This window comes from Stegodyphus dumicola, chromosome X2 (genome assembly GCF_044657685.1).
Source record: "Stegodyphus dumicola isolate Sdum_Otavi_A_Nest chromosome X2, ASM4465768v1".
NCBI classification, from domain to species: domain Eukaryota; kingdom Metazoa; phylum Arthropoda; class Arachnida; order Araneae; family Eresidae; genus Stegodyphus; species Stegodyphus dumicola.
This window is the reverse complement of record NC_140781.1, coordinates 25,834,423-25,853,362: the sequence shown is the minus strand read 5'-3', so window position 1 is coordinate 25,853,362 and position 18,940 is coordinate 25,834,423. Positions and strand designations below refer to the sequence as shown.

General features: G+C 34.6%; 1 protein-coding gene across 1 annotated transcript in view; it reads left to right on the top strand.

Annotated features, from left to right (window-relative positions):
• The window catches only part of LOC118190750 (putative E3 ubiquitin-protein ligase HECTD2), an 87,758-nt gene that overhangs the window by 9,245 nt on the left and 59,573 nt on the right, over positions 1 to 18,940 (top strand). The window contains exon 2 of the mRNA XM_085810090.1: positions 894 to 959. Within this exon, the coding sequence (XP_085666216.1) occupies positions 894 to 959 (66 nt within the window). The remainder of the gene's footprint in view (positions 1 to 893; positions 960 to 18,940) is intronic.

The window sequence follows — 18,940 nt, the reverse complement described above, 5'->3', positions numbered from 1 at the left end:
AAAACACACAACGGCGAATCAGCTAGTCCAATGCGAAATAAATGATTCTGTAGACAGTCATGTCCCGTCAATAGTCTAAAAGATGCAACCGCCGGTGGTCAGAAACAAAAGCTGGGTTCGTTGAGAGAACACTCCAATGCTTGCCCTCATAAGCCCGAGTGACAAAATCTCTAAAAGTCTTTTGATATGTTAGTGATGTCAGAAGCTTAATCGAATGGAGGCTTGCACTCGTTTCTGGCTTTTGGAGAACCGTAGCCCCCTTTTTCGTAAGCATATCAGCCATCTCATTCCCATAAATACCGCAGTGTGAAGGTATCCATTGAAAAGATATTTTGTGGGAAGTTCTTTATGACTTAAGTTCTTTTATGACTTCTTGACACTGTTGCACGCATATGTCCTTACACTCTTGGTAAGAGGAGATGGCCTGTATTGCTGAAGTCGAATCAGACAGTAGAACAGCCCTCCTGAACGAGATCTGTCTCAATGATAATCTAGACCAAGTATTCACAAGGATCAAATAAGACGTTTGGCATATCACTGGTTTGTTGCGAGGAAACTGGAACCACATTACTTACGTGTGGCTTAGGGGAAAAAAAATGAGGAATGTCTAAACCTGCTGTATAAGCGATCCATGTTATACCTCGAGAATATAATAATTAAGTCCTAGTTTACGGCACATATGTGAAGAAACACGAAATAAACAAAATAACTCTTGATTAATCTATTTCTTAAACATTTGATAACGGAAAGATTTTGTCCTGTTTTGCTTGAACATCCTTCTATCTTTCTTGTAATATTCTTTCGAATGTTTGTTTTAAAAATACAAATAAAAAATAAATATTTTTCTGAATCTTTATCGCAATTATTACTCAATATTTCTTTTAAATTTTTAGGGAACTGCGGCATCAAGGTCACAACCGGAGTTTTACCTAAGAGGAAGCATACGGACTTCAAATCAGGTAGGAGTTTCAAACGATTGCTAAAAGAGACAAGCACCTTTTAAACTGCCATTTGATTTGCGCATTGCACTCTGGTAATTAGTTGTGCTCAATAAGAAATATATACTGAAAAAATGTAAACTTGAATATTGCACATGATTCTATTCGGTGTATATTTTGCTATGTAACGCATTCGAAAACAGGAGATGGATAAAATTTGATGGTAAAATAATTTTGATATTAATTATCATAATTATGCTGTATTTCACGGGCACACGTGTAGCTGCAACAACATTTATCGACTTATTTGTACCCATATCATTTTTGTAAAGTATAAAACTGGCATTTGACTTCTAAACTAATTTAAGCTTCAATACCTCTATTATAAAAGCTTTCAGTTACAGGTATAAAAACAAAAAATCCTTTAAGCAGGCACAAGTTAATAATAGATGATGGCTTTGTTTCGGATATTTTTTTCTCGACGATGCTAACGTAAGAGATTTCTTCCTTGAACGTGAACTTGACGGCGATCATAACACGCCCTTCACATTTTCTCCTCCAATTTGGAAAGGAAAACGCATACTAGGCGAAACGTCAGCTGAATACACATTTGTTATTCTATGGACTCTACTCTATTCAGACGGAAGTTAGGAACACGACATGTGCCATTTTAAGGACTCTACTCTTCTCAGGCAGAAGTTGAAAACACCAGATCTCTCATTCTATGGACTCTACTCTATTCAGACGTAATTGCTGAGACTCATCTGCGGCTGTGAACTTGCTCTTTTCGTGCAGATTGATAATCATTTTAATACTGAATTACCAAAGCGACTGCTACCTGAGATTTAAGAGATGAAAAGAAAAAAATATATAGCAAGTTCCTGACGATTCCAATCAAAAACTAGAAAAATATGTTAAAAAAATATAAACGTTTAATCTTTTATCAGAAATAGTAAACTGAAAGTTATTCTGGGGGATATAAACTTTTATTACATTAAGTTCAGGAAAAAAGGAGAGAAGACGAAAAAACAAATTTAGCGTCAGGAAAAGAAAACAGCTTACTGGGATTAGTTTAGTATATGATATTAGACTAAGATCTGACTTCCATGCCTCGAAGAAAAAATTTAAATTCGTTTTGACCTCAAGGAGAAAAAAGTCATAAAAAACAGCATTTTTATGATTTTATTTTTTATGCAGTACAAACAGCCCTTTTTGAATTAATATGTGAATATTCAATGTGCCATAAAATTCTTTATACGATCTTTATTTTCGCAACCGTTGGAAGAGGAGTCAACCATATTTTGTTTTACAGTTTTAAAATTATAGTTATAGTTGTAAAATTGATTGTTTTAGTTTAAAACGCGAAAATGAATTTTTACACCGTTTAAAATATTTTTGTAAGTAGAGGTAGTATATGTTAATGACCAACGGATGTGAAAATAAAGGCTGAATAAGAGCTTTTGTAGACACGCTATATAGTGTCGTACTGTTAGTGTATCTTGTACTACATAAATCCTTGTTAACATTTCTATTTCTACCTTGACTTTAAATGGATCTATTTCTGCTTTGACTTTAAATCCGCTTTAAATGCTTCTGTTCCATTTTTCTTTCTTCTTTCAAACTTTTTCATTTGGTGGCACATACACCAATCACAATTGCACGTGCAAAACGCATTATTATACTACTTATAAAATGCCTTACCCTGCCCACCCACCGCTGCCTCATATAAGGGTGTTCCTACCCAGCACTTTTATAAGGACTTGACTAAATAAACTTCACTAAGTAGTTGTAATCCTTTTGTTGAAGTACCATCATGTAAAATTAATTTTCCTTTAACGAGTAATTTAGTTGAGACATTTAAAAAGACGAAAGCATTCCCGGATACAGATAGCCTGTAAGCTCACACAGAGCTGACTTCGTGGAGATAAACCAGAAGTGAATGCATATCAGGGCACCAGAAAGGATTTGAGTGGATTGTTTGTATTATGACAAAGCACACGAGGACTATCTGTCTATGGAAAGAAACATCTTCCTTGAGGACTTTTTAGGGAAACTGGCGCATATTCCTGTCACACATAAAACAAATCACAAAAATGGTACCAGAAAGACAGAGTTTAGATTGAGCATGAATGAAATACTTTCATAAAAACAGTCAGATGTCAAAGTACTGTCGGATACCTCCTTACTCTCATCAGGGGATTAGGGTGCCTTTAAAATAAGAATCTGATTCCAAATATAATAATTACTGTAAAAATTACGTTTTAGCAAGCTAACCCATTTTATTCTGTGCCCCTCCAGGCGATCATTAGAAAATGCATTACAATTTCCACTCCAAAATGTTTTGTAGTTGCTAGTTGCGTCTTGCTCAAGGGAACAGAACGAGATATCAAATTTTTTTAAGCTAGTGCAATACTTTTACATGCGAAAAGAGTTTGGCTTCATTAAAATTGTGTGGTTAAATCATGTTACTTATTACGCCGAAACACTTGAGGGCTGGTATCTTGGTGCAATAAGTAGCTTATTAGCTAAAATAAGTAACCTGAATTAGGATGCCTTATATACTTGATCTATTTTAAATAGATCTTAAAAGAAATGACTCAGGGTTTTAACCTCGGGTTATTTTTGAATTTTCATTCATACATATTGATTGGTTTATGTGATTATGGCAAAGCCTAGAGGGCTATCTGCCTAAGGGAAGGAATGTCTTCGTGGAGGACTTTCTAAGGGAATCTGACTCGCATACACTTACATATGGGAAAAAGCCACAAAACCGCCCATGCGGCCAGCCCGTTTGCGGGATTCGAATCTCGAACCGAACTGCCAGTGTTCAGCGACTTTACAGGTCGGCCGCTAGTAGGCCATTTCATCCTTTCGGACTGAGCTGTAGCTTTTCGTTATAAGATTAATTTTTCACATGAGAAATAGTTGGACCTTTAGGTAGGATATTGCTTCACAACTTAAATATATTGAATTAAAAGCTGTCTCCTTCAATTTTAGGAATTTTTGGATCCAAGATCTAACGCTTCCTTCATTTCAAGGCACGATATTCGCTGCCTTCGTCTCTCAGGGTCACTGCAATCCTATAAACCTTCCGTTTACTTCCTAAAAGATACTAGTTTCCTAGTAATCGAAATTATTTTCATCCATTAGAACTTTAACAACACCCATAAGTTGCATGAAATGAAATATTTTTAAAATAATAAAGATTTCACACCAAAGGAAGAGATACGTGAGAGATACTGGGGCCAACTGAAATTATCTAAGTCCGAGCTTGACAAGAAGATCGATTTAAAGATTTGAATACCATGAATACGATAGCTTAAGTCAGGAAAATTCTTTCCGTGCTAACATTTCAGTTAGTTACAAATACGTGTACCCGTGTACATTACCCGAAAGTTCATTTCTCTTTTTGGTAATTGAACCGAGTCAAACAGAACATTAAAAAGAGTATAAATTTAATCATAAGGCAAAAGACCTCTTTGGAACATGGCAAATTTCTTTAAATGAACTTACTGCGTGCCAGTGACATATATTTTAACAACCTCTACACCGTTTTCATTGCGGCATTTCTCCCAATTCGACAATATCGATCTACTGCTGGCATGTCGCAAGATTGTTACTGACAAAAACTGACCAATCTTCATTTTACCCTAGGGAATTTCGTGCTCAGATTTCTTTTGTGTAACTACAGCCGGCCGAAACACGAGCCCCGCGAAGGGAAAACCGAGCAATGAATTGATACTTCTCGGAATAATAAATTGTACTGGTGATAACTGCTATAAAAATGTATTACATGATCAAGATGAAACGAAAGAGAAATGTATTCCCACTAGAACTCCAGAAGTGGGTAAAATTCACCATTTTTCAAATTAAAAATATTCACAACATTTTTAAAGTAAGAATGCACAAATCTTCTCTCTTCAAAAATAGCAGATAGTTTTCTATTTGAAGAACCATGTCGATGTCATTTGAAAAGAAATAAGTCTTATGTTCAGCCTAAAAGTAAGAAAAAATTAAATTTAACCAATTGTTGAAACTTAAAAGCATTATAAGAAAATTTGAAAATAACACAATGTTGCAATAACTTTCGCATAAAGTGTGAAATTAATTATGGGGCTGACGCAGTTTAATTGCGGGAGACAAAACATATATCATCTTCAAATTGCGTCAAAGTAGTTTCCATTTCCAATCATACACTTTTTTTTAGTTCTCTGAACGAGTGAATTCCTTGGCGAAAGAAGTACGAATTCTGCGATGCGAAGAATTTGCCACTACATACTGGATTTCTCAATCAATAGTGAATATTTGAGGTTAAGAGGCAGTCAAGATAGTCAAGTTATCACCTCTTCAGGTGAAAACCAACGAAGGCGAATGTGGTTGGTGAGAAAATGTTACGCTCTGAAATTTTCTGAGAGTTCTTCCTTCGTTTAGTTTGATGACGTTCTGTTCAACAGTGTTACACGTATTAATAACATTGGTAACACAGCTTGTCCTGATGACTTGTAGTGCTTTTGTAATGTAACATACATGACTTCAACAGTACTTGTGGTCCGGAGGCAGTTTTTCCGCTATATTTATGATCAGATATTTCATTCACATCAATCCAATACCAATATATTTTTTTAGGAAACAATACTGGATAACGTAAAACATAACTGGCCTGTAACTGCTTTACCTGATTTGATACTTACGTAACAGTCCACAATCTTCTTTAAAGCGCGTGGTATTGCAAATGTTTAAGAGTTCTATAAAGCATCTTACGTTGAAAACTTGTTAAAGTTAGCAGCCTTGGAGAGTTAATATCCCCCAAAATCCAGAATAGAGTGGAGGAGATAAGTTATGTTCTCATAATCTGTTACAGGAAGGAAATATATTCTGAGTAAGTCCTGCATTCATTATGAGTAACAACACAGCACTAACAACCCGAAGAATGATTGTAAGGAACGATGGATGAAGAATAATGTCCTTGCCTCTTATATTCGAGTTGGAATTGAAAAGACGTTCTGGATGTCAGTCGGGAGATCGGAACTTCAAATTCCAGCAAGGTCATTGCTGATTTTTTCTTTTTCCTTCTCCAAAATAAATTCAATGATTCTGCAAGTGACGCCCAAACAAAAATGTGGTCGACAGTAATTCCTTATTATTCTGATTTAGCTTCTGTGTTCGCTCCTTCCTAGCCACCCTTTAAGTGGCGAAGAGTGTAAGTTATTATTTCCTTACTTATATCGTGTGCCTTTGTGGTGTAATTGGAAGCATCTCCGGGTGGTAATCAGGATGTTTGCTACTCGAATTCTGGTGAATGCAATGTTGATTTTTCCTGTTTCCTGCTTTGAAATATTCTTAATGACTCTACAAGATTGCATTTTCTATTCGTATTTTTTTCTTCCCATCTGTAACTTTCTAATCGAACTCTAGATCCAGAGCTAATTAACTTATATTAATGCCGCCAGTACAGAATATTTAAAATTTAACGATACGGGTATCCAGAGTTTTCGATGAGTTCTACTGCTGTGAGTGGGATCTTCCATTTCTGCAAAGGAGTTCTGAATTTCTGGTAACCTTCTGGAAGTTGAATTATGAAGAATTAATAGAAAATTGTAGCAGTTCACAAACTTGAAAGTCCCTACTGAAAGTGGAGCCCAAACAAATTTGTTAGTTATTGATTTATTAGTTACGACGAAACATGTAGCTGACATGTTTCTTCATATCTAAAAAACCGAATTCCAAATAATTAACTGCACGCTGCACATGATAGTGTTAATGACACTTTAAGAAAAATAAAAAAAAAATTAAGTCAATTCCTACTTATACCAACAAAGAAAAATTTTATTTTAGTTATTTCTCATTAACATTATTAAAATTTTTCGTTTCTAATTTATGAAGCTGATTGTGGTCTATAATTTCTCATTCTATCCATCGCTTGTAATGTTTCATTATTGAAAGGAAACTTTCCAGTGAGTTTCGAGCAGTCCAGTTCTTCAATTAATATTCCATCTAATGATTTCACACAACTCATATCCGACTCAAGGAATTAAAGTGAAAAAACTGTGAAATGTGAAAAAATTAAAGTGAATAAAAATGTGAAGAAGCTGTATTAACATCAAGTGTCCACGTAATGTAGTAACATCAATGTCCACTACAAGTTTTAAAAAAAATGTATTTCAACTTGAATGGATGAATAAAAAGTATTTTATTAACGACTGAAAATTTGAACAAGGTTATAGGGATAGTGTGAATTAATAGTAGGAATTTAAGAAAGAGGTTTAATTTTCGTTAAAAGAACATCAGATTAACAAGGGTGAAAGAAAATAGTTTTACAATTTGATAATTAATGAAAGAATTTGAATAGAGGTAACGTCATGCAGCTACTCATTTTCCTTTTTCTAATTTCTTTTAGATTATATTTTTTGTGAAAAATGACCTTAAAAATTTATAAAAGAGATGAATTAATTAATGACCTTTATTTGTTAATTATGTTAGCTTGAAGTTCTATTAATTGCTATAAGTAACATTAATGGCCTTCTCATTTACAACTTTTGAATGCTTAAATTTCCTCCTCAGTTTTCAGAAAAAAATTATTAGTTAATTCAAAAATATGAAATTAAGAGGTAAAAATATTTCTCATTCTGTCTTTTACAAATTATTATGCAAATATCCATTTACATCTTTTAAAACCCGAAAAATCGCATGACTGCGTTTTATGATGATTTGTAGGTGGTTTATTTCTTACCATGATATTTTCGACGATGTTTTTAAACTAGGAATTTTTTGAACAGCTTTATTTTCGACGACCTATGTTTCGTGCCACGATAATTTCTCCTTGCTCATCTCCCACGATGTGTACGTTTTTCGCCTTGTGTTGTTTTTTCCGTGATGTTTTCGCCTGTATCCGGGAAAACCGCCTTCGTAATTACTAGATACTCTTTTCGGTTACATCATTCATTCCTCTTCTGGTAGAGAACGCCTTGGCGCCATTCCAAATGGAGAGTATATCCCTATGTTTGAATTTTGTTTCTAGCATTAAATTATAACTTGATCATTAAAAAGGTATTATTCCTAATGAAGTGTATCATGTGTGGGTTACTATGAAAATAAATTTCGTATTGCATTGACGTTTCGCAAGTTTAAAAATGAATGACGCAACCTTTTTTCTTTTCTTTTTTTTTGAGGGGGGGGGAGAGAAAACGATTCCATTTGGTACCTGTGGGCTAATTCTGAAAATCTGTATTAATAATATAATATATCTGTATTAATAATATCAATCTGTATTAATATATTAATAAGTTCGTAGCAACAAAAGGCTTTCAATAAACGAAATCGTAAATGTTTCCCGTGAAAGATGGTGTCATTGTTCTCTTATTATTTCATGTGTGTTACGTATATTTATGGTATGAAGAGCCAATTATGATGTGCAGAATGAGATAAGATCAGTATTTGCGAAATGCAAAGTTGTTAGGAATCTACGTGAAGAAAATTTTAAGAACTGATTTAAAAATTAAACCACTACATAAAAACGATATTTTTTTTAATTGTTTATAATTTTTAAGTCAGTGTTTACGAATAAAAAAATATTTTCTAATACACATATAAATATACTGCTCTGTTGGTAAAATTTCATACATTTTTTCCACTGTTAACAGAATATTGGGAGAAAAGCCGAAGAATGTAGTTAACGAATTTAGTTTGTTAATCCAATTTTAAGAATCAATATATGTAAATTTTTATTCAAATCATTTAGATATATATAAGAGTAGAAGAATTTGTGGACAATGGAGTAATCTTTGGAAAACTTGTAGCGTATTTATCAGTTTTAATGTATTTATTAATACTTCAGAAAAATAATTCTATCTCATAGGCAGGTGATCTTTTTCGCCTCAGGGAATATTGCCAAGTCAATTGGGATTTGATACCTAGAAAAATCGGTTAACTTTTACCCATGTATACGGGAATAAAGTTGATTTCCTTAGAAATTTCTATATGAGGGCATTCCTGAGGCAGTTGTAGTTTACATGCTTTCTCATGTATTATTTCTCAGTATTTGTATGTTGAATTTTAATTTCTTGTTATTAATGTCTTCTGCAAGATATTTCCAATAGAGAATGCTCAAAAATGTTTACGTAAATGCTTTTCTTTTGCTAATTATGGAGACTTAATTCACGGCGTTCTTTTCAAATTTTTTATTCCACATTTCGAGAAATATCATCTACAGAGAACGTGCTTGTAAGTTCCCTTTATCTATCATTATTACTCAAAGAAAACATATCGAGGAAAACATGTATTCTGCAGCACCCTAACATCATTTACGCTGCGGCCAATCATGAGAACGGATTTTCCCTATATTTTCGGTAGGGTACGGTTTGCTGAAAAGCGAGCGGGGGAAGTCCTTGCTAGGTGATAGGCGACGGAAGATGGGGATACCTGACGCCTTATACAGGGGTAAAAGGTATTTATCCCATGTCTTCCACTATCTGAAAATACCAAGAACTCCCGTGAGTTTCTTAAGCAGTATACAAGGTGTGACATACACACACACACACACACACACACACACACAAAAAAAAAAAAAAAAAAAAAAAAAAAAAAACCGAGACCGGTCCAATAAATCATTGTACTTGCAGAATCAGTTCTCCGTGACATTATCACCTTCAATGTAGTTCCCTTCAGCAATCACACACTTCTGCATTCGGTGCTGCCATTGCTGGTAACAATTGTGGAACGAGGATTTTGGAAGGCCCTTCAGGAGATTCGCCGTTTTTGCCTGAACCTCTTCAAATGAGGTAAAATGGGTTCCCTTTAAGCAAGACATAACTTTAGGAAATTAAAAAAAGTTGCGTTGAGCCAGATCAGGTGAATAAGGAGGATGCCCCATCACAGTAATGTTGTTGTTGTTGGTCAAAAACTGCTTGACAGATAGGGCCGTGTGAGCGGGTGCATTATCTTGGTGCAACAGCCATCCATCACACCACAACTGTGGCGTTTTTTTTCCCTAATTTTTTCACGAAGTCTTTTTAGTATTTCAATGTATTAGTGCTGATTAATAGTCTGACAATTGGAAACCCATTCAATAATGATGAACAAGGCTGGACGCATGTTTCCTCCGTGAATAATTTCTTAAGTTTCACTAGAACCTTGATGTTGATTCGCTGTTCGGTTTTTACACTGGATATTTTTCCGGCAGAATGTAGTTTCAGGTGTTCACACAATGACGCAGTACTCCCCATTGACGTGGTCTGCTAAATCGAAACTGGCTGCATGGATAGAGAAGGTGTGTGGCATGACGTCACCAAAACAGTTGTTGTCAACTCCACTCTTTTTTTAAGCTACACACTTAGTCGCTTTTGTGTGTGTGTCACATACCTTGTATATCGGGAGTATTAATAAGCCGCTGAGAAAGCTCAGACTTTCGACTGAAAATTGAGCCTCGAGCTCCTTATCTTGAGCTATCACTCAATTGATGGGACCATGAATGATCGCCCACCAAAACAGAAAGAGCCTATAGAAAGCATCTGGTCATTCATGTAGCTAAAAGCACTAACGTCACGTTATCTAAGCCAGATCATTCGAGTCGCACTGTTAAGTGGGAGTCACTCGAAACATTTTGTCAGGTTCAGTAGTCTGACCTGGAAGGGTCTGCAGTCTGTGAATGCGCAAAGATAGGAAGGAGACTCTTTGACGATATAAAACTAAATTTTGTAAATTTGTTCTGCTAAAATTTTATTCAAATATTTTTCGATATATTTTAATTACTAGAAAATATTACCTTGAAAGTATACAAGTTTAAAAATAGTTCCTTATAAAGTCATGCAATTTTGCACGTATGCAAGACTTTTTTGCTTAAGCGTCTAGGTGCACACGATACTTTTATGGTTATTTAAACTCCTTATAAACAGATGTTCTCAATTTCTTGTGAAATTATTAGACATTTAAAGAAAAACAGAAATTTGGAATCCAAGCTGATGCATTGCTCTCTATTTGTTTTTTATATTAAAGAACGGACAAAAACCTCAATGAGGTTCTATAAACTCTCATAAAATGATGAAACTTTTAGAGTTTTATGAGTTATATGTTCAGAGAAATAGCATATAACAAAATAGAAGAAAGAAAATAGAAAATAAAAAGAGAAGTAAAAACAAACTACAAGTTAAATGTAAATTTAAGTCTCATATCTAGTCTCTGATATATAGTATCTCTCTTTTTGAGCACAGAAAAGAAAATTTTTCTTTATTTGACCGAATATGAAGAAAAGAGCGAATATTTTAAATAATGATTTAAAGCCAAACTTTAAGGATTAAAAATTAATTATCTTTGAGGATCAAAAATCAAAAGAATCAAACTTAAAAAACAAATATCTTTGAAGATTTAAATGTTTTAAACTGCTGAACCGGTTTTAATAATAATAGAAACCAGCTCGTACGTATCCCTACATTCCTAAAACTCCCTATGTCTGTCATGCACCAAAACAAACAAAAAAAATTCTTATATACCTTTTACTTACAAAATACTCCGCCCAGGTTAGGGAAGCCTATTGCGGTGCCAAAGGGACAGGGCTCGAATCCCGGAAAAGGCATGGATATTTATTAATGTATAGTATCTTTGCGGCTCGGGGACATTCTAAATATATGGGAAGCCGAAAGTCCTCTGGTGTGGTTCGTCGGTCAAAGAAAAGACAGGGCGCAGCCCCCCCCGTCTGCCTAATCGATAAGATTCCATGACCTATAGGGATGCGCCGAGAAATAAAACACAAACGAGAACATCCAGCGTACCGTCCGTGTCCCACAAAAAAAAATAATAATAATAATAATAATAATTTTTAAAAAAACTCAATAACCCAATTTCAAAATTAAAAACCGGGAAGCCAAATAAATGTTAAGAATAAATTTGAAACTTATATTCAAGTAGGCAAGCTGATTGAAAAACTTTGAGACTTGAAATCTTATTGAAATCACCAGCACTCTATGGGCCCTGTATCTTTATTTCGTTTTTCAAATATGAGTTCTTTATAATTAATTTCACCTTTCGCAGTGTTTTATAAATAATTTCTGAATATGGAATAGAATTTTTTATAACAATTCAGCATTGTTAATGTGGCATTTTCTTACTCCCTCATCTGAAGAGAACCTCTTCTCACGTAATTGTCTTTTCAATGTTGAGAATAGCGGAGCATATTATATTCTTTTGCTTAGGCTAATATTTCCCAAAGTCGGGCTCACGCCTCACAGTGGGGCAATTCGGTTGTTAAGGGGCAATACGAAAGTGGACTTATACAAGAGTTTAAGTTAACCGTATGGGCGACTCAGTATGCATTTCCCGTATGCATTCTAGTTCAGTCGCTACTCGAGCTGGGTAAAAAATTCAGTATAAGTAACTTCTGCCCACCATGTGTAGACATTTCATTGTTAGACATTAGAATTCAACTACTCGTTATACTGGGACGGCGCTAAGCATTTCACGCTATTTGTTCTGAATGGCGCTAAATGTTTAGTGCCGGGATTTCAGTTTGTGCAGTGTTTCGCAGTAACGCTCAGCATTACTGCGCATTCACCCTTGGTGTTAACTTGAAATAAGCAGTCTTTAAATTGTTGTAGAAGTCTCGCTATTTTAATATATATATATATATATACATTGTATAAATATATATATATATATATATATTTATTTATACAATGTATTTATACAATATTATTTATGTGAGGCGTGAGCCCGACTTTGGGAAATATTAGCCTAAGCAAAAGAATATAATATGCTCCGCTATTCTCAACATTGAAAAGACAATTACGTATATTGTATAAATATAAGTGTTATATAAATTGTATGTAAATTCAATTGGTAATTTTTATTAATTTCAATTTGAGAAATTTTCCTGAAAAATTTTTCAGATGAAAAATTATGCTTTTTTTGCGGCTTGGTAAATGTGCCACACATATTTAAATATGCATTTCTAGTCTACGTTTACTCCAGTTCATATTATTTTTTGTTTTTAATTAAGGTGGGCATAAGAATTTTAGAAAGACTTAGGTGGGGTGTTGCGTACAAAAGTTTGGGAAACACTGGTCTAGGCTATATGTCTAGATAAAAGGACATAAAATTTATATACTTGCTTAAATATAGGTTGTATTCAAGTGTTGATAGATGGACTTCGGACAGTAGTGCCAATGCTACAGCTATAAGATGCGTCTTGGCTTTTTCCTGGAGTAAAAAAGACTTTTTTTTTTTTTTTTTGACAAATCCTGTCTTTTCTTCCTCATGGCTATTAGCAAATGGTTTTCAAGTTTTTACATAACAGTGACTGTTTACTGTCTGCCATCTGCTGTGCAGTGTTAACATTCGTAACCGCAGCGGGTGATATTCCAGAGCGTACTTTGTGGATCATTCGAATATTAGCACCTGGGAACTGCTCCTATCTTTAAAATAATGAAGCATATGTAAATTGTTTAATCGCCATGCGCATACTGAACATTTCAAATAACTAGTTGCTGCTTTCCCAAGTTTAACATAAAAGTCACATCTCTGCCATATAGCTCAGAGTTGTTTTTCTCGTACCCTAAGACAAATTGTACCAAGTGCTACCTCTCGCTGTGACCAAAATAGTGAAACCTTGAACCATATATGAATACTGCAGTATTCATATATGCCGATATAACCTCGTAAAAACTCCACCTAGATTACACTTTTGATGCTAAGAAACAGAAATTAAGGCAGTCGTAAAACGTTTTATTTAGTCCTTGTAGAAAAAATCATCATTTTTCGTGATATTTTACTGTTAATATTAATTAGATATAACTACCAATTTTACTAGATTTACTAAGTGTTTTATTAGATATAGCTACTTACTTTACTGTTAGTAATTTTACAGCTGCTAAGTTATTTTGCTTTATTTTTTAGTGGTCGCTAGCTCAGTTTTTAAATAGCGGTCATTTACATCACCACTAAAACGAGTATTTGCCAATTCTATTTTGATCTCTAAAAAAGCACTTACATCTGCACTCTAGAGTGTGTATCGATCCGGTGCTTTTTAAAAATAGTCAGTCAATATTTATGCACTTCCACAGATTTTAGAGCTCTCTTTTTATTTATTTATTTATTTTTTTTCATGAGATTTATTTTTGTCTTTTCCCATAAATTTAGAAAATAATGGAATCCTTACCACGTACACTAAAGCACTAAAGAGCCAGAATATATTATAGCAAAAAAGTAAAGGTTAATTGATAAAAGCAGGCATGAGTCCTTTTTTCATTCGAGATAGAAATATTAAATTTGCGCCAAATATTTATATTTTCATAAGTAATGAAGGCAAAAGTAAATATTAGATAATTTTGAAATTAATTTTTTATTTAAATACAGGAAGAAGGACAACAAGAAAAAGAGAGATTAAACAAAACTTATCTGGACTTAAAACAAAAATTTAATAAGTCATGTATTTCTCTCTGATAGAAACAGAAAGTTGGCAATAATTGTTCGTACCCATTATAAGTTATTTCTGAAAGAGATTTTCGCGACAGAGCTCCACAGCTATTTATGTGATTTTATTTTCAGGGTTGCCCCAGAAGGAAGCTGGTACTCTAAAACCTTGCGACCTAAAGCGTTCAAACTAAATTCAATCATATTTTAAGAACAAAAAAGGGTTTGGTTTGGTTTTATTAGATTACGGCAAAGCACTCGAGGGCTGTCTCGCCTTAAGGGAGGGATGCCTTCGTTGAGGACTTTCTAAGGGAAACTGGCTCGTATACACGTTACACATGGGGAAAACCACGAAAGCGTCCATGCAGCCAGCCCGTTCGCGGGATTCGAACTTCGGACCAAACTACCAGTGTTCAGCGACGTTACCGCTCGGCCGCTGGTGGGCCGAACAAAAAGGGAGATAATCTCTATATATCGCTTGAGAGTTTGAGTACCTTCCCTAAAAGGCAGACAAGCCTCTTCAGCCGGCAGTGCTGAAAATGAAACAATTAATTCCCTTGTTCACTCATTAACTTTCCATCTTTAAATCTTTATCTTTTTAGAGTGCTATTGGAAATATGATACGGCTTTAACTCTGTCTAGATCAGCAAGTCTCATCTGTTTTGCTCCATGTGCCCCTTTCACCATTGCTAGATGAACATCCCCGTCCTTTCAAAACTCGAAAGATACATAAACCTTTATTTAAATTTACATTATTTAGATTTTTTTTTATTTGTGTTTTACAAATTAAACTAAAAAGTATAGACACTCTTGATGAATACCGAAATTTGAATAAAAGTGTCTTTTTATATTCCTAAAGTAAAACTAATTACTTAACAGGTAAATGAAAGGCTGACAGCAATTCTCCCGGAAATTATGAAATTCCCTCAGGAAGGACTCCCGCTGATTGAGGACCCCCTGGTCCAGATAAATGTAAATCTAATCGTACTCAAGCAAAGTTTTCAGGCCAATATTTTACTTTGTTATCATCGTTGTACTTATTGCCTGATCTTTAAATTTGCTTTATTTAGTGATTTTTAACTATATTTTGTAAAAATATTCTTATAATCAACGGCTATGCTTCATCTATATCCATAACTATTTTTTCCTACAAAATAGACAGCTAAATGTATCTAACAGGAAGAGAAATTCGCAGTGTATAATTTAAACAACCTAATACACTAATAATACAGTTGCCATTATTCAACGGACTTCAAAGAATAATAAGAGTTTCTCCACTGAAAAATAACATGTGTTATTTAATATGAGTACTCGCGCGCAAATATATGTTCGTGGCACCATGTATAGTCCTCTAATACTAATAAATGTAAATTTAACAAACTACAAGAGAGAGCTTGAACTAATGCGTTGAGAAGTATGCATAATTAACATATACAATAGCGAGATTTTAATATTTTTCTTTTATAAACGACGGTAGGTATATTGCTATAATACTTCTGAATTTGGAAGGATCAGCGAATAATGTTTGCGGACAGGCGGTTGAGTAACACTGCCTCGATAATATTCGTTAATGTAAGAGTTCGCTAATGTTGTGCGCGAAAAATTGTAAAGAATTTCCAAAAAACTTTTTATTTGAATTATTTCATTATAAAATTAATGAAAATACATACAAATAAATAAACTTAAAAAGCTAAATTAAAAATTAGACCACGACAACTTGGAATGAAAATATGTCTGTCGAAGTGGGGGGAAAGCATACAATACAATTAATTAATAATGTTTTGATCTCACGAACACTTAAAGCCTCGCCATTAAGATCTAAAACATGTTTATGAAATCGTCGCTCAAGGCATAGGAATGTGCACCCTTTCCCTAAAGTGAAGTTTCGCACATTCTTATGCCACCCCCACTTACAAAAACCTCTCAACGCAAAGAGCAGATGCATACTTTTATGTCACTTCACTTGACAAAAATCTCCCACTGCAATGGGAAGGTGCATACTTTTATGTCACTTCACTTGACAAAAATCTCCCACTGCAATGGGAAGGTGCATACTTTTATGTCACTTCACTTGACAAAAATCTCCCACTACAATGGGAAGGTGCATACTTTTATGCCACTCAGCTTAACTAAATATTAAGCAAATTTGTGAATCTTTAAATGTCTTGTCGAGCCGGTGTGTTCTTTTTGGTAGCATAAAATGTAGGCTCTACGTAGAAGATAAAGTAGCGAATACTCGCTATGTCTTGAAAGAATAAATACTGCAGAAGAAGGTTTTAAATAACCTTTTTATTTAACCTAAACAGATGCACGCACTTAATGCTTAGTATTCACCCACACTTGTGGCTAACCAAATTAACAGAAAATAAAGCTGGAAATGCACAATGAATTAAGATGGCTAACGACTGGCTCCTTAGTTTAATCAAACGCTAAATCGTCTGCACACAACAAGGCCGAGCCTAGAAATATCAGTATAAACTGAAAGGTGTCTAACGCCGACTACAGAGCTAATTGCAAACATGCTGCATAAACTCCGAACTATCTCCGCTACTACTCTTTTCGAACTCTTGAAACGCAGCTTAAATACTGCTTCTGAAACACGTTTTGATTAGATGTCATTTAAAATTTACATTCCGACAGGAAACTGAAATCAGGAGGGAAAGGAAAGTCAAACTAAAAATATTTGGTTAGAATAAAATAAAGTCTTTTACAGTCTTTAGATCTTAACGGAGAGTCATATGGTTTATAAGCTTAGAATGCGTGTTCGGTTGAAACTTTCTTAATGAATCCTTTTTCTATTTTGAAAAGCATAACTGCATTTCATCTTTTGACAAGATCTATTTCTTAATTTATTTACTTTTGTTTTATATCTTTTAGTTAATTTCATCAGGAATCTGTTCAAATAATTGGGTAATTTTATATCATAACTATTATATTTCTCGTTTCCTTGAGTTGTGATGATGATTTTGCTAACCCACAGGAATTACCACACAGATATACAAAATTCTGTATTTATTTCTCTTTCAGTTAATAAAAAAATATTTACGTTTAACGAAACAGAACATTTATAATAATCCCATGTACACCAGAATGAGTGAAGCTGTACAATGTTCGAGACAATATTTGAAGCTGTACAACGTTCGGGACGTATGTTTTGATCATTATTCAGGAAATCATGGGCAGAAGAAGCGTCATCAACACTTGGATTGGAAGAAGGGGGTCATATCTGCCGGACGCCCGGCTCTACTCAGCCCTAAGTTCTTCTACTAAAACGCTACTAAAGATTTCCTTGATCGATTTCTTGTTGTGAGAATTTGCCGAAGACATTCTGTATGCAGACATGATTCGTGATCTTCAGGATTTACAGTAAAGAATCGTAACATTCATCGTAAATATAATTTCATAATAAGAGTACATTTTTTTCTTTTATTCTTCGAATAGCTGGACACTTGTTATTCCAGAACTGGTCGGGAATAGATGAATCTATCAATCATTTAGTTGGTCTCATAACAAAGAATGTTACTCAGGGTAGGGGGAAATGATATTACATCCGCGGGAAAGGAGAAAAGACATTTAAAAATTTCCGTGCTTTTCTTCAGTATTCAAGCACCGCTCCATGACTATAATAGCCGGTTCCCTTCCCCTACATTCTGCCGGCAGAGAGGCTAATTATAGGATACGACATGAGGCCTACTATACTTCTAAGGTATCTCATGGAACAAATGAAGCAAATATGGTAACCTAAACTAAAAGAAGAAATGTCTAAGTAGAAAACATAAGTATTTCTCAGAACATTTGAATAATTTAGATACGTTTGTAAGGATCTTAAGTTTTACTAACGTTTATTTTATTTTAAATCTTTACTATCACTTCTTATTTTCTACTTCCGGCCAGAATTATAAGCGTTAAGGTTTTTATGCAAAGTTTGTCTGGCGAACGCCAAGTATTTAAGTTGTGGCTTTTTGCCAAGCGAGAGAGAGGAAGCAGTGAGTCAAAGCAGGCCGCTTACCTTAGAAGTTACTTAGTTGCTGTTTGCCTTCCAGGCCAGAGGTTTTAATCCTCTTGATAAATTTTAAACGTATTGTAGTGTTCACAGTTCTCTGTACTACATACGCTTCCTGTTAATATAAGGCCAATCTTCCACGTCTATTATTCTAAAGTTAAATTAGAGTTTAGTTTTATTTTTATACTTTTACGTTTTGACCCCAAGTAGCGGGTCGGTGTATTCCGAAGTACGGAAGTCATTGTAAATAGAGAAAAATAAAGGGTTTGTATACCCTTCTTGTGTATCCTGTTTACTTCCCACAGTTTTGAACATAGCTTTAGTAAGCTCTCTGTTCCGAGTCAGGTCCTTGCATGTTCCCGAAGAAGGTTAGAAGGAACATTGACCCTGATAGTGGCGCCCAACGAAGAAGACTAACCATGGCCGAGTTTCAAGAAGAACCTGTGCTGCCTGCAGAAACGGGTCAGAATCCAGAAATGCCAGCTGCCGCCCTGGAAGGATTTGGTTACATCGTCCAGACCATGCGCGCTTCGATGAAACCAGAAGCAACATTTAATGGAAACTCACCGGTAACCAGTTTTTTGGAAAAATTGGATGACCA